At 38.7% G+C, this 16,582-nt stretch overlaps 1 protein-coding gene across 4 annotated transcripts; it reads left to right on the plus strand.

Annotated features, from left to right (window-relative positions):
- Positions 1-5,997: 5,997 nt before the first annotated feature.
- Positions 5,998-15,591, plus strand: MORN4 (MORN repeat containing 4). 4 transcript variants are annotated; one of them, XM_039331091.1, is made up of 5 exons: positions 5,998-6,085; positions 10,126-10,223; positions 12,706-12,820; positions 13,236-13,345; positions 13,565-15,591. In XM_039331091.1, the coding sequence occupies exons 1-5, from the start codon at positions 6,042-6,044 to the stop codon at positions 13,711-13,713; spliced, it is 516 nt and encodes a 171-aa protein (XP_039187025.1). In that variant the 5' UTR covers positions 5,998-6,041; the 3' UTR covers positions 13,714-15,591. The 4 variants fall into 4 exon arrangements, with proteins under 4 accessions (XP_039187025.1, XP_039187028.1, XP_039187029.1 ...); XM_039331094.1 differs by lacking the exon at positions 5,998-6,085 and adding an exon at positions 6,111-6,395; XM_039331095.1 differs by lacking the exon at positions 5,998-6,085 and adding an exon at positions 6,120-6,240.
- Positions 15,592-16,582: the final 991 nt, after the last annotated feature.

The raw sequence follows: 16,582 nt of genomic DNA on the forward strand, positions 1-16,582 counted from the left end.
CCGCGGCCACTGCCGTGTCCGCCGGAGTAGCATCAGCGAATCACAGTGCGGCCACGCCCCTGTTTACAGGGTGCCCGGAAGCCACGCCCACCAGAGAGCCCATCGTCCATTTGCAAAGCTTGTACTGCCTAGTGTACGCCCCTTCATTATGTAGAGTTCCGCCTCTCCCTTCCTAGCTAAGTCATGCCTTTTGAATGGAGATTAAATATAGATCCATTCCTCAATTTTCAATCCGTGTTTATTTTCACTAGGCCCCTATTGCCGTAATTCCGTTATCCAGAGCAGAGCCCCGCCCTCATTCTGTATTACATATACATTTTACTGTATACTGTATCGTCTCCTGATTATGCTGAAGACATTTTAAATCATCTATAACTCCGTTGCAAAATCACACCTACGTGTTCTGCGCTGATTGCAAAGATCAATTGTCAATATGTTACACACAATTCTTTTCGCTATGTTAATGTACAGTAATACTTCATGTACATATAATACCGCTTGGAATATCATACGATCTTAGTGTAAATCAAAAACTAATACATTATATATCCTACTGCCTGGGCTGCAGAAAGGCTAGCATTACAATCGTACCTGACGGACTACGTGGCTCTTAACAGATTTAAAATTTGTAGCGGGAAATAGCAAGTTAACCCATGGCCCTTAATCGCAATAATCCCTCTTTAAAGACTTTTTTCTTAGAAAACGGCTAGCTGTACCCTCTGTATATTTATGATCTCATTGGTTTCCGAGAATTTTCTACCCACCCCCATTCACTTTCAGCATGGGAACCAGGACAACATTCTCACTGAATAATGGAGTCACTGGACAGTTTTCTTGATTTGTCTTCCACCTATCCAAGAGTTAGTCTGGTGCAGCGCTGAAGGTGCTGGCCTAAAAACCAGACGATTGTGAATTCTACTCCTTGCCTTAGGCAGAAAAGTCGACTAGGTGACTTAGAGCCAGTCACTCTCTTTCAGCCCAACTCACCTCACCGGGTTGTTGTTGTTGGGGGGGGGGGAATAGGAGGAAGAAGTATTATGTATGCTTACTGCCTTGAGTTACTTATAAAATATAAAGGCAGGGTAAAAATCTAATAAATAAATCCTGTTAGAACTCATCTGCTTTAATTATCTGCTGCCCTGGTCTTTAGTTTCAGTTATTCTAATGTTGGGAAATTGACAGAGTTGGTATTTCTGGCTGCTGTGACATAAAAATGTTGGAGAAAAGTTGCAACTCCTACATCCCCAACTCCGTCTCAACTTGTTCCAGAACAGCATGAACTTGCCAATTCCTGCCCTCCTCGCCCCACCGCCAACGCTGTGTTGCAAATGCTGTGCTCCTTCTTCAAAATGACAGTTCCTATTTAAAGGGGGGGAAGGGAGAATGTTTTGCTTTAAGCTATAAACACTTGAAAATTTAACCCCCTTCCCACTTCCTTAATAGCCTTAGTGTGCATCTCAAAATCATCAGCTATTGGACACTATTGCATGTTTTATTTCATTATTTTCATTCAGAACTACTTAGCCTAAGAGTTGCATAATATATTGAATATAATGAAATCTTTTTCTGGCAAAACATTTTTATTTCTCAAGTGCTTGCATGATGTCACCAAAACTGTTAATATCAATATAAACACAATTCACAATATATTCATTCCAATGCATGCTGGCTGTGTCATGTATGAAATCTTTATAGAATAATCATAGGGATGTCAGATATATATCCATTCTTCAATGAAAAATAACATTGAACTACTATTGTGTAATACTCAAATTTATATTTTTAAAACTAAATTCTTCCATTTACCTATTCATTAGGATACCTTGATTCAAGCAATAGAAAGGGAATAACTTAATTTGTTTGCTTTTGGATTAGCATACTCTATTTTTTAAAGTGTGATTTATGGCTCAATGCATTGTATAATTATAAACCAGTCAAATATGATTTATTTACTAAAGCATAGTTAAACAAATTATTATGATCCATTTAATTTCACTTAGCTATCATAGAATAAGAATTTGGGTGATCTCATATGCTATAAAAAAGGAAATTTTCACAGTGGAGAAAAATGTAAACTCCCAGATTGGTTTACATTATAAGAGTTTTATCCAACTCTTACTAAAATAAGTTAGGATACTGTAGGACACACTAAGGAAAGAGAAAAAAAATGTTGCAGTTATTGGTATTTTTAGTAAACATATAGCTTGACCTGTAGGAATTTTATAGCAATTCAGTACCTTTTTACTATATTCATGACTTATTTGGAATTAGAAATGAGAAAATATGACATGTCATATTTCAGATGATTTTACATGATTTACATTAATTAAGAGTAATTTATTTCCAAAACCTTTTAGGGAATAGAAAAATGGTGCTCTTGGGGCTAGATTATTATTTATTATTATAGACAATGTTACTTCTCTTTTTTAAATTCTGTTTTTCTGTTAATATGGTCAATCATCCAGAGACTTATTGCTTATTTACTTAGATAATGGGTTTATGGGGGGTATATTGTATATTTACATACTTTATATCCCTGCCATCTTGTAACTCTGGGCATCCGACAAAGTATAAAACACAAATTTATAAAAATTATAAAAAATATATACAGTTAAAACTCATACTACAATGAACAAGTCTCCTCACAAGAATTCATTGTTTATTATGTGTGTGTGAGTTCATCTTATAACAAATTTGTGCTGATTGGTGGCTCCCAATCAAAAGTTAAAACAACATAAAAGCCATATTAAAACTATAAAATTAAATATATTAAAAATCATCAAAAACAACAAAAACCTGGTACTTCAGATATGCAGTTGCCTAATCTTATTCTAGCACTTGAGGAGAAAGCCAGGTCTTTATGCAAGGCTAGGAAGGTAGAGGCCTACTGAATTTTAGGGGGCAGAGTATTCCCATAGGGCAGGGGCTGCCAGGGAAATGGCACACTCTCTAGCTCCCATCAGATGGCAACATTTAGAGGAGGGACTAGGAGCACGCCACGCTGTCTGACCTAATAGGATGAGTAAATGTCCTTAGGGAAAAACAGTCCCACAAATAACCTGATCCTGTGCCATTTAGGGCTTTAAATGTGATGACCAGCACCTTGAGTTACACCTGCAAGGAAACTGGAAGCAGTGCAGTTCACAAAACAGAGGTGTTACATGAGAAAACCTAGGGACCCCATTACTATGCATGCTCTGCATTCTGAAACAGTTGAAGTTTCTTGGTGGACTTCGAGGGCAGATCTATTTAAAATGCATTGCAATAATCCAAACAGGGAGTGACCAAGGTATGAGTGACCGTGAGCAAGGTCAGGAAAGGAAACAATTAGCACACTAGACAAATCTATGCAAAGGTCCCCCTAGCCACAACTGCCATCTGCTCCTTGAGTAGAAGTTGTGAGTTCAGAAGAACACCCCCCCCCAATTGTGCACCAGCTCAATTTGGTGAAGTGCCACTGTATCCAAAGTCAAAATAAAGTATTATTTAGACCGGGGGGGGGGAGAAACCCATACCCATGAATCTTGCCAGGATTGAGTTGAAGACAGTACCTCCCCTGCCAAAGATATATAATTAGGTACCATTAGCATACTGATGATATTAAATTTTATGCCAACAAATGCCAGAAGACCTAGCAGTTCATGCAACTGTTAAAAGAGAATGGCGAAAGGCTCCAGCACTGGACATCCCATATTGCAGGGGCCTATGGCTTAACTTCTCAACCACTGCCAACACTGAATGGAACAGGCCATGGAGGGAGAACTATCACAACACAGTGCCTCTCATTCACAAGCCTCAAGGCCACTCTGGAAGGAGACCATGGTTGATGGTATCGAAAGGCCAGAGAGGCCCAGAAAGGTCACACCACCTCCATCCCATGTTCTGCAAAGGTAAGGTCAAAACACATGTCTAAGTTGGTAAAGCAGAAGTTTTCTGATATTTGCCTAGCCTCAATGCTAATATATCAGTCGTAATCTATATACTAGTAAAATTCTCATGTTTGTGTGTAATCTTTAACTGGGTGAAACAATGCATCATCAGGCAACAATTTTTGAACCAAGGTACCTCAAACGGGCTAGCTTGCAGAACATGTCCAAAATCCAAAATCTGTGATACCCATGGAATTGAAATTTGGCAAATTTTATAAAATATTTAGTAACATAAAAATTAATACAAAATGTCATAAAACATTTCCTGTGGTCAACTCTTAATGTTTTATTATGCTATAGAGTTCACTATGGGCTATTTTCAGGACAAATACATCTCTGAATATCTCTCTCCCTCCCTTTTCCAGGGAAGGCAGTAAATTAGAAGCTTGTCCATTGTTAAAGGCATTCAGGAAGTATCTCTGAAAAGATAATCAAATGGGTCACAGTTGTTTAATATAACTCCTCTAACCCATTAAATTTTATGCAATAGTGGCAACTATCTGTAGCTTGGGTGTAGGATGAGGGTGAAGGTTCGTTCTCCAAGCTTGTGGGTTGGTTTCTGAATGTTTCATTACCAAGCTAGGCAACATCTTCAGCAGAGTTTAGGCAGATGTCAGTGTCAGTGTTCTTCTGTTTATAAGGCTTCAGGTGTGGGTGTGTCAAGTGAGGGTCTGTGATACATCTTGTGATGGGTCTTGTGATGGGGAGGTTATACCAGGTCAGGGTCATTGGGAGGTGAACTGCTGGTGGGAGAGGGGCTTGCGAGGGTTGGTTGAGGGTAGTTTGTAGGCTGGTTGTAGGTTGATGTGTCTGTTGATGGAATTGCTTGTCAAGTGCCAGGCTTCGATGAACTCAGTAGCATGGCATATAGCTTGGGTGTAGAATGAGGGCGGCCGATGATTTTTGTGCTGCTCCAATTGAACTTGTGCTCCTTGGTGTCGGTGTGGGTAGAGATTAAGGATTTGGAATCGTGGCATTTGACTGCCAGCCGGTGTTCATGGATCCTAGTTTTTAATTGATGTGATCTTTGTTCCACGTAGAATTGGTTGCAATGATTAAAGCTGATTTTGTAGATTACATTGTTTCTTTCATCCTTCTGTATTTTTTCTTTGGTTCTGGATAATTCCTGGCTGAGTGTGGCTTTTTAATTTAATAAAATTAAATTTTATTTTGTTCAAATGGCTATTGTAACCAGCTGTTGTGTCATAAGTTAAAATCAAACACCTTTTTGTTTTGCTGGTCTATTTTCTGATAGTTAGTTTGAATGTTTCTGGCAATAAAAAGGTCATAGTTAAGGCACAACTTACATCTTCCAAGTTCCTTGAAACTGGTGGCTTTGTTTTTTTTTTAAAAAAAATGTCTTTCTCTAAATCCCCTAACACATGTAGGGATTCTGATACTGCCTAGAGGGCAGCATACAAGCTTAATAAATTGTTATTATTAATGGAATTGCTTCAAACATACATGGAGTTGAAATGAAATACTCATTTCCTTACTGTGGATCACTATCATTTTTTGGGGGGGGGGTGTAAGATTTTAACAGACAGTTTAAAAACAACTTCAATGCATAAATATCATTCAACAAAATTCAGCCATCTTATCCAAAATTATCCAGTAGTCATAAAGAAACATTCATTGCATTCCTTACTGAACAAAAGTCAGAAACTTGAAAACAGTTTTATTGTTTCGTAAAAGCCTTTTTGACCTTCTTCTTCAAGGGTACTGCCTATTTCAGCATCCTTTCCCAAATTTTGTCTCTTGGGAGCTGCAGCAGACATCTCCCCGCAGATGAAGGGAGCGCTGGAGAGCCTCAGCACCGCAGCCTCTCGCTTCTGTTGAGAGGAAAAACCTTGTCTTTTTGCCCCTCAGAAATATGGCCGTTCCGTGAAAATTTCCTTGCCCTTCACAAAGAAGGCCACGGAGGGAAGGGAGAATTAGAAGGGAGAATTAGCCGGAAGGCTGGGCAATAGAGGGGCGCGTTACTACCGGTAGTCTAGGAAACCACCAACAGCGAGAGCGGACAATTCTTAGTGGGCGAGTGCCCTGAGAGATGGATGGGGGGAAGCCTGGCATAGCGGAGGGAGGGAGGCGGTGGCCCATGGGGGAGAGCAAATGGGCGTGCGGCTGGTGGCAGCTGCTACAAAGCTTGCATCCAGGTGAGGGGCGCGGTCATTGGTGGTGCAATGAATAGATAAAAGCCTAGGGATGACGTGGCCGGGAATGTTGCGTGGAATCCGGGCGGATAGGAAGGCTTTGGGGGCAGGAAACTGCAACGTGAAGAAAGGCTGAGTGGAAACAAGCAGCACGACCGGTAAAGCGGGGTGCAGAGCCGTTGTAGTCTACTAGATGGGCGTGGTTTCGGGATGCAGGGCATGACTTAAGGATGCTGGGCTCGGTCGCGAAGCTGTCAAAAGAGACTTTGCAGTGAGCAGTTTTGATTCCACTACTGAGGGATGCTGCCTGGGGGTAAGTGATGACTCAGGACGTTAGCATTGCCTGAAAGGAGAAACTAAAACACAGGAGTACAGTAGGTCCTCTTTGATTGCTGGCTTTTTGTTCATTGAATCACATTCTGCTGATTAAGGGAGTGTGTGGAGATGTCCTCAGAAATTGGGAAACTGCTACCCGCATAATTTGCTGCTGAGCAACTGCAGTTGCTCTGCTCCGTATAAAATAGCTGTAATTATTTCCAGGGAAGTAGTAGTCATTATACTGTAAGATCCATGAAAGAACAAGCAGGTCTCTAATTCTTTTTGTGTAGCCCTTTAGCCAGCTTTGATTATTAATTACAAAATCTTCACTTCAAAGGAAAGCAAATGTATCTTTCCACAGCAGCAACTTTTTAAAAATGTGACTGGTTGGCATTTGAGAAAAGATGAACAATGCATTTTGCTCCTTTGTACCAGCCTTATCCTACCTAGCATATTCCAGATATATTGAATGATCGGTCTTGCTTTCTTCAGCCAGCATAGACACACTGGCTGGATATTATGGAAGTTGTCATCCAACACATCTGGAGAAAATCAAGTTGGGGAACATTCCTCTATACTTTCTCCTACAAGATGTATTGGTATATGTATGATATTGTATGGCTTGAATCTGAGACTAGTTTTGAAATCTTAGTTCACTTCACAGTTATTATGCTGCTAGTTTTCTCATTTAATATAATATAGTAAATGAGCACTCCTGTTTTTATAATCTTGGCTTTATTTGCTATGGACAAAAAAGGCTATTTTTTCTAAGTTGATCCTTACAAATAAAAAAGAAATTTAAAATGAATTGGAGATGTTATCAAGAAAACAGAACATAACATCTTTTGTTGTTGATCCATAGTACATGTGATTATTTCTCAGGAACCTCTTGGTTTTTACACTCGGAATTACTGTCTTTGTGTACTATATACTGTCCAGTATGAGAAATGATGTTCATGCTTAACAGCTTATCCAATGGTGTATGAGAATGACTGACAGAGGATTCAGGAGAAGCACATAGCACTAGTATGCTGAATAGCTAATCCATTAATAGGAGATGTCTGAGGAATATGGCCACCACTGAGACTGAGAAGTGAGCATTTTTCCCATATACTATTACTGCTTACCGACCATTTGTGACTCATTCTTCCTCAAAGGATTACAGCCAGAACATATAGCGTAAAGCAACAGAAAAGCCGGCAGAATATTAGTGCATTTCCCTGTACTGAATAGATGAATATATGAAAAATATAATTATCTTTGGAGTTGATGTATCTCCAAATGTTGCTCCTGAAGAACTAACAATAAAGACAAGTTGGGCATGCAGGATGAAAGAAAGCATGAGTAGTAATAGCTTTTTTATATATGTCAGACTGGTTATTGTAGCTTCAAAAAACATTAATGTTTTTGTAATGTTTAATTTTCCAGCAATCTTTGGCTTTTCTTTTCTCTCCAAAGGTAATCATATAGCCATTCATTACTTAGAGAGGAAAGAATGGTTCTCACTATGCCAACCATAAGTAATTCCTATAGCAGCAACAATTATGAGTAAGGAATTGGTTTCCTTATGTAGTATTGTCCACTTTTTATTTCCTAGTTTTTAGTGACTATCAAAAGCATAGGAATATAACAGATACAATAGCCAACTCGGGCTGTTGAAGCTGTGATGAACAAAGCAACTCAGAAGCACAGAAACCTTGCAAAATCAAAGAGGCTGATAGAATCTCAAAGACATGAGACTGTTAGAATCTATGCCACAGTTGATACAGTTCAATAAAACATGTAGATGTTCCAACTATTTGAAAGAAAGGCAGTAACTCTATTACACTTCACTACTATTAGTATGCAACTCAGATTACTTCCATTTGATTACCTGCTGTGCAAGGGTGGTCTGCATCTTTGAGTTGATCCAGCTGCACTCTTTTTTTGATAGAGACCACCTAGGTTGTATCCACAGCTAGTCCAGATACATTGCAGTCATGAATACTTCATACATGGTGCTCTTTTGCTCAAGCTGCATTTAAATCTAATACAGCGAAATAAAATTAATAAACTGTAGCAGCCCAAAATGTAAGGCTTAAATTTATTGCAGAAGGATTGAATACTGTATGCTTTCTAGTGAAAGCACAAAGTTGCTCTCACAACTAGCATGGAGAAAAATCTGTAGAATGAAATCTGCAGATCAATCTCTGGAGTGAGAACTGAACTACTACATCAATACCATTTGAGGGAGGATCCCACAAGAGTAAAGCATATCATAACCTATGTTTAAGACATTTATTCTTATATGTTTAGGATTTAGGGGAATGGTTGAACTGGAAGTGATCTATTTTAATTTTTATTATTTTCTTTCAGACTGTCAGTTGCTTTGAAGTTCATACGAATATAATTGCAGAATATTAACGGAAACACCAGTTTCCATTTATTATGACTCAACCCTGAAATACAATGGATGGCATTGTCCATTCTTATTCTTTTAATTTAAGGTATCATGGTATGTGTGCAGAAGAGGGGAGGTAGCTTTGCTTGCTCTCTTGAACTTAATTAAGGAAAGACAGGATAAAAATTTACTTTTATCACACTGAAGGAAACTGTCTGATTTGAGGCCACTATCTGCAATATGCTACTATTAGTATTTTAGAAGTCATTCTCAAATCCTCAATCACTAAATTGTTTTTGAAGATCTTAAGTGATATCAATATGAAAATACAAAGATTGTCTGGTGTTTTGTTAATGTTTCAAAGATGCCATTTTCAGGAATATATATGGGAATAAGTTGAACTGTAGGGTGATATCTAGCTAGCTGGAATCTGGACAGCAGCACTCTCCAGTGCTATATTTTATTTCAATCCTAAATACATTATTTCACTATTTCACTAACCCATTCTTATTTTATCAGAACATTTGAAAATAATCTGCCAGTCATCAAAACAATGTGCCTGTTAGATGTATCCATATAACATATGCTGTCAATTTGATCATTAAAATTCTTAATGTTCAATACCATAAAAACATTAATCCTATCAATGCACAGTTATTTCATAACTTAATGAGAAAATACATTGGCTTTTCTTGATTTGGGATTAAACCACTTTCTCTGAGTTTTATATTGTCCTTTATATTGTCCTTAGGCTAATTAGTCATTCCCAGCTATGAATAACTGTGTAACTCCATAACGAAGTAATTTCAAAATATATTTTCTAAAATATATTGTGATGTTTGCTAATGTCATGCATAAAATGAATACTATGATTTTGTGATGTCTGTGCAACACCAGAAATGATGTCTGTTTTACTATCAAGCTCAGATGGTGTGCAGATCATATTTCTTATAAGTGGAGCCAAATCTAATAAAATATGGTTGCTCTGATTTTAATGATAGATTACTTTGGACAAAGGACTTATAGGAGGCCCTTTTAGATGGTAATTATTTACTTATTTCAAAATGGGGCAAACTAAGTCTGCTGTAGTAAGAAACTCTGTGCACCCTTTCTCTTGACAATACCCATTGTCTACCTTTCCCATTCATAGTACATAGTTTTGTAAATATAAACTCCACTCCTTCCTAGCACTGATGATGTTACCTAGTTTGGTAACAAAACATCTTCAAGAAACTCTTTTAGCTACCAAGCTAAAAGAGCACCAAGGACCCCACAATTTTGTAAATGTTCTCTGCTTTCATACTTGTCTTATGCTGTTTTCATTTTCCTGAACCTTCTGTTGCAGCTGCTATCCTGTCTTCCTGAAAGTTAGTATAATGACCTTGACTAAGGGCTCATTCACTTACTCTAGTGGAGAGGAATACTGTGGGGAATGGAAGGAAGGTAAGTGAATTTTTCATAGATGCAGTTTACTTATGGGACCCTGCTTGGGAAAAATACATACTATTTTTATTACTATGGAGAATTCAGCCAGATCATTTTTTTCTATTGTCATTAAGAAATAGAATAAACTGTTTTGAAATTGGTTAGATCAGGAATTCTATTAAGATGAAGTTATGAAAATGATCATAGAACAAGTAAAGCCTCCTAACGTAAAAGAAGTCTCAACAAACAGAGTGAAATGAAAGAATTTATTTATTTTAAACATATATTAGATGCACAAAAATAAAGGAATACTTCAAATCCGTACACATCTGTAAACAGAAAATTGGACTGAAAACAAAGCAATTGGAAACTACAGTTGCAATGCTATTAGTCATTAACAATAAATAGTATTTACACTACCTCTTTTCTCAGAAACAAGAAATATGTACCGTGTGTTCATACTGTATTTCTAAAATTGGAGAACTATGTTGTGCTTAAAAACAATTGCTATCATAGTTATAGCTGATGAAAGGAATCCACGCTCTTGCCAGGAAACCTCTGATTTCTTTCATAAAAGGAGCTTGCATTATGAGGAATTACAGGTGGGTAGAGGTGATTCATCCCATTTAACAAAGAAGATGCTTGCATAGCTTTTAGAGAAGGATGGCTACAAACTCTCAATTTCAACTTTGCAATAGTTTCTACAAGACACTATCTTGACTATTGCAAAGAATGGCTCTACTAGGGTGGGCAACAAAGAACATAAGCTTCCTCCTGGTGAACTTCTAAAACTAGTTCTGCAAATAGATTTTCTTTGAAAAAGTGTCTAAGAATACTATGCTCTCTGCCCTCCTCACCCAGATATCTTTATCAGGAGATGGAGATGACCCCCTTCATTATCCCTGTACAGTATACTATTGGTTACTAATGATGGCCCAGAGTACATCAATATACTTAATAGGATCATGTGGGATTTGCAAGTCATACAATATGTAAATCTAGGCAGCAATAGGATTATTGTTTGGAGTTAAACTAATGTTCTCCAGTCACCTGTGTTATCTGACAACAAATAGGACAATTAACAAAGCCTTTTCCTACTGCCAGGACAGAAACAAAATCCTAGAATGGCTCTTCAAAAGTGGGGCAACTTTAGGAATTCTGTTTCAGTGTAACTTTTCCCCTCACCTTATGACTATATGAAGAGTAAAGCCTGGAAGGAAAGGACTGGGGTAAATAAATCTACTTACTGTTGTCCACAGAGGTAATGTTGCACTTTCATTTTATGTATCCGATATCTGTGCTTCAGTATGTCCAATGTATGGAGCTACTGGCATACCTACTCCCATCCAGCACTGATCACTGCTCTCCACACTTATTTTGGGACATTAGTCTCTGGTGGGGGTGGGGGAGGAAGTAAATACTGAAACTTCCAGTACTTTGTCAGGTACAGTGGTTTTTGGATATTATGGGATTTCTTTCTATCTTTGATAAGTGGTGCTCTGGAGCACCCTTCACTGATTCCTATACACATGTACAATTAACATACCAAAAATGTATGTACAGATAACTGATCATTGGACTTTTTCCCCTATTTCTCTGTCAGTATATTGGTGAGATGCTGGATTTTTTTTTTGCTTTAAGTTTCCTGCAGAAGTGATAAAAGAAAGTGGTGAAACCATTTCTTTCCTTTTTAAAAACTCAATTGTAATTCACAAGAGTTCTACTAGTTCCTCTTTCTAGTGCAAATGACAGGAAGAAGGATGTTTTCGCCCCCATCCACCCAGTGCATCAGACAGAAATATTTTATTATTTATTTATCAAATTTCATTTTATTTTTAGCTTACCAAATTATAAGGAAGAGTCAACTGAGTGTTTATGAGGCATACCAAAGATCTATCAGTGAAAATCACATGCCCTCAAAAATCTACTTCTAGAAAAGAAAGGAATTCTTGTTTTTATACCAGTTGGGACCATAGTAACCAGAACACCTGGCCAACTTCATTATCAAAGTTGAAAAATGGATTGAAAACTGGACAGCAATTTCTTAAGCCAACTCCACTTCCAGCCAGTTTCAACACAGGGTTCAGCTGGAAAAAAGTGTTCTTTAGAGATATACTTTGAATCAGTGCAGTATATGACAGTCTTTATAGTAGTGGCTACACAGACAAATTTAGAAAACTAGAACTTTTCCTTGAGATTCATAAATCTTTTTTAAAAGAGTGCTGTGAACCTATGCATGATGTAATAATGCATGGAATAATGCAGCCTTTATATGTTTTATAAATAATATTTGGTAAAAGGAACAAACAACAAGAGGTTCCTTTTATTCTTGATCTGCCTACCAGATTATCTGGCATGGACTCTGTTATTATTTTCTTTTCATTTTGAAACTAATATAAAGTAAAATGTCACTATAGTGATTGATAAGATATGGCCTCCAAACATTGTTGTCTTTTTGGCCACTGATAGAAAAGTAATGCTGCTCATTTTCTCCCATTAGGGCGTCGACATGGAATCGGACAATTGACTTTTGCTGATGGCAGCATTTACGTTGGACATTTTGAAAATGGTCTCTTCAATGGATATGGAGTGCTCAGTTTTGCAGATGGTTCCAGGTGGGTACTGGATTGTGAATTCAGTAGCATAGTGCTAGCAGCTAGCTAGTACAAAGAGAGTACACACATGCATGATCTGAGTCATTTTCAGAAAATATGAATAAATATGTAGTACAGATTACCCATGGTATGATAAAGAATTTTGCAGAATGACTGTGTATTGCTACTTTTTGCATGCATGAATTTTTTAAATACAAGTATGTAACAAAAATATCCCATAATATTTGTTGCCATATAATTTTTCATGTAGATCAATAGTAGACTGTAGAATGGCTGTTGGACATTTTAAGATAATTCATTAATACTTCTATGGCCCTTTTCCTTTTGTTTAGTACTGTTGTTTTAAGAACTTTATTATAGTGATTGCAGATGAGATAGCAACGTCCAATCAGACACACTCCTGTTATTGTTGCAGATATGAGGGGGAATTTATGCAGGGAAAATTCAATGGTGTTGGTGTCTTCACACGCTATGACAACATGATCTTCGAGGGAGAATTCAAGGGTGGACGGGTTGATGGCTTTGGTGAGTGATAAGGCTACGTCCTGTGGGTATAACTATGCAGCAAAGCTAATAATTGTGGATTAAATCTATATTGGGAACTCTGCTGCAGCATGGAACAGGGCATAAGTGAGAGTTTGTTTAAAAATAACATCCCCTGAGATACATGCAGACATATTTCATAGTACTGCATGCACAAATCAACTTTCCTACTGAACAATAATGTTCTATTTTCTCCCACAGGACTTTTGACTTTTCCTGATGGCTCTCATGGGATACCCCGTAATGAAGGCTTTTTTGAAAACAACAAACTCTTGCGACGGGAAAAGTGCCAGACAGTGGTCCAACGTGCACAGAGTGCCTCCAAAATGGCACACAGCTTGACAGCATAAGGGGCATAAATTCTACAATAATACAGGGCTTTCTTATGACTGGCAGCCTAACCCACAGGTTGGTAAGAGTGTGGAGTACAAAATTCACAGAGGCAAATACTATCTCTAGGATGCAAACTATCATAACTGAATCCTGCTTGCCTTTATCATTTCCTTAAGCAGCCTGGCCCCTATTATGTGAACTGGTGCCAAAACTCAGCCATGAAGCCTATGTCTCCTGTCAGGATCACATCCAAGATCATAGCATTTCCTCTGTCAGAAGCATTCTCCATTAGACAGATTGCTAATCCTATATAACCCCACAACTGAGTTGGGCACAATCCATCCATCTTTCTTGCCACAAACCTAACACAGCTGGAACATTATATGATCAGCTGAGTTGGTTTCCAGTGGTCAAAGGAAGATTAAAGAACTTGCATTTAGCTTAATTTTCTATCTTCTTATATGTCCCTAAACCTCCAGTTGATTCCTCACTGCTCAGTCTTCCTTTCTTTATAAAAAATAAATGAATAAATACAAAAAGCAAAGAATTAACATACTGAGTGGAATTAAGAATTCTAGACTTTCTGAATGTGACTTTTAACAGTTTTGCAGATCAGCATGATAAGAATGTCTGAGTTCTGCTATGCTTTATGCTCCAGAATAGATCCAGGATCTTTTCCACTCTTTACTCTAGCCTTGTGTTTTACACAATTTGCTAAGGCCGCTTTCACTGTGAGCTTCTTGTATGACAGACATCATTTCACAATCATCCCTTCCTTACATGAGATGTAGGTCACTTTCTAAGGGCCACAATAGGAAGAGATTAACTAAGCTCCAGAGATGTTACATGGTTTTCATTTACCATAGTGTCATATACATACAGCTGTATTATTTTACAAATGTTAAAAAGGGAGTATCGTTACTTTATTAAAATCTTGCTTCTGCTAATCATAGGACAAGGCAAAGTTTTGCAAATGCCTTCCTACTTCATAACTGGAAGTTATTTGCACACAAATACTTAGTCTCCACCCACACTTCCCTCTTTTGGATTCTGAAATTTTACCACACATTCCATTAATGTTTCAAGCCTGACTTTGCTGCCTTAATGGCTAGACATTTGCTTTAAAATAAAAATGAATCTCAGGATGCTGATCACTAGTCCAAAATATTATATCACACAATAATGGCATTTCTAACCCTATATGTATCCAAAATAAGCAACAGCATGTTTTATACAATGCTGTAAAGCTAAAGAGACAGCTGTTCCTAGATAATGCCATACTATATATCTTTATAGAACAGTGTTTCTCTATCTTGGCACCTTTACAATGTGTGGACTTCAACTCCCAGAAGTCATCAGGAAGTCCACATATCTTAAAGGTGCCAAGGTTGAGAAACACCATTGTAGAAAATGAATTAAGTAACACTGGAATCTAGCACAACAGCTTATAATAAATGTGGAGACTGCAGGGCATTCTTAATATATATTACAAATAGATGGGCAATGATATGGAAGGGATAATTAGTTCCTTGCTAGAGATGCAGGCTGAATGAAAATGCCAGGCTGGCAGAATAAAAGTTAAATTTTCTGGAGGTGATAGCAAATCCCTCAATGGGATAACAATTGAGTTAAAATGGGTCAATAAAGATTAACTCTATCTGTCAATCATTTTATGTTTCTGTGCACTAAAATTAAACATGGGATTGTTTAAAATAGGGGAGGGGGGTTCTTAGTCAAGCATTGACCCATGTAATGTGTGTTCCTAAGTGCCATGCTGGAGACCTTGTAACCAGCTGATCTCCACACTGAATGTTTGTGTGTCAATGCTACCCTCGTGCCTTTGTGTCTTTGCCCATCTAAGGGCCTTGGCCAAATAAAGAGTTACTGAAGCTCGACTTTGGTGTATTATTTTCCAGCAGTACTAAGGCAGGTGGATTAGCCTTATTTAATTATGCAGATCCAGAATGGATCTCATTATTTATTCTGACCTAATATGCTGTAGTGCTTAAAAGTTTGTGAATCCTTTTGAATTTTCAATATTTCAGCATAAATACGATCTAAAGCAGTGGTTCTCAACCTGTGGGTCGCGACCCCATTTGGGGTCGATCGACCATTTCACGGGGGTCGCCAAACAATGCAACCCGCCATTTTTTTTGTCAGCCGGCGCAGGGGGCGCCACCACGCATGTGCGCCGCACAGGGGCGGCACATGGGGGCGCTGCTGCGCATGCGTGTTGTGCATGGAGGTGGCACCGCGCACGTGCGCCGCGCAGGGGCAGTGCATGGGGCACCACCGTGCATGCGCACTGCGCATGGGGCACCACCACGCATGCATGCCGCACAGGGGGCACCACCACGCATGTGCGCCGCGCAGGGGGGCACTGCCACGCATGCGCGCCACACGGGGGGGCACCGCCACGCATGCGCGCCGTGCAGGGGGGCACCGCCGTGCATGCGCGCCGTGCAGGGGGGCACCGCCGTACATGCGCGCCGCCTGCTTATGTCTGGGGTCGCCGTATAAAAAGGTTGAGAACCACTGATCTAAAGTGTGAACAGTTCTAAAACTCTTCTCCCCCACACCCAGATAGCAATAACTGCAATTAAATTCTTCTGTTGATCAGTCCATCAGCTTGGAGAAATTTTAGCCAGCTCCCATAGCTCCTTAGAGAAGCAGCTTCAACTTGGAGATGTCAGTGGATTTCCTTGCATATCCTGTCCAATTCAGATCCCTCCACAATATTTCTATAGGATGAATTTCAGGACATTGATTGGGCCATCCAAAACATTACCTTTTTTTCTGCTTTAACCATTCTGTGGTTGTAGGATTGGTCTATTTTGGGTCATAGTCTTGCTGCATGACTCATTTTCTCTCGAGTTTCGGTTCACG

This window comes from Crotalus tigris, unplaced genomic scaffold, assembly GCF_016545835.1.
Source record: "Crotalus tigris isolate CLP2741 ecotype Arizona unplaced genomic scaffold, ASM1654583v1 scf7180000024434.1680833, whole genome shotgun sequence".
Taxonomy (NCBI): Eukaryota; Metazoa; Chordata; class Lepidosauria; order Squamata; family Viperidae; genus Crotalus; species Crotalus tigris.

Coding starts and splice junctions, on each gene's coding strand:
- MORN4 (XM_039331091.1), top strand. CDS start 6,042: ATGGGCGTGCGGCTGGTGGCAGCTGCTACAAAGCTTGCATCCAG. Junction 10,224..12,705: donor CTGTGGGGAATGGAAGGAAG/GTAAGTGAATTT, acceptor TTCTCCCATTAG/GGCGTCGACATGGAATCGGA. Junction 13,346..13,564: donor TGGACGGGTTGATGGCTTTG/GTGAGTGATAAG, acceptor TTTCTCCCACAG/GACTTTTGACTTTTCCTGAT.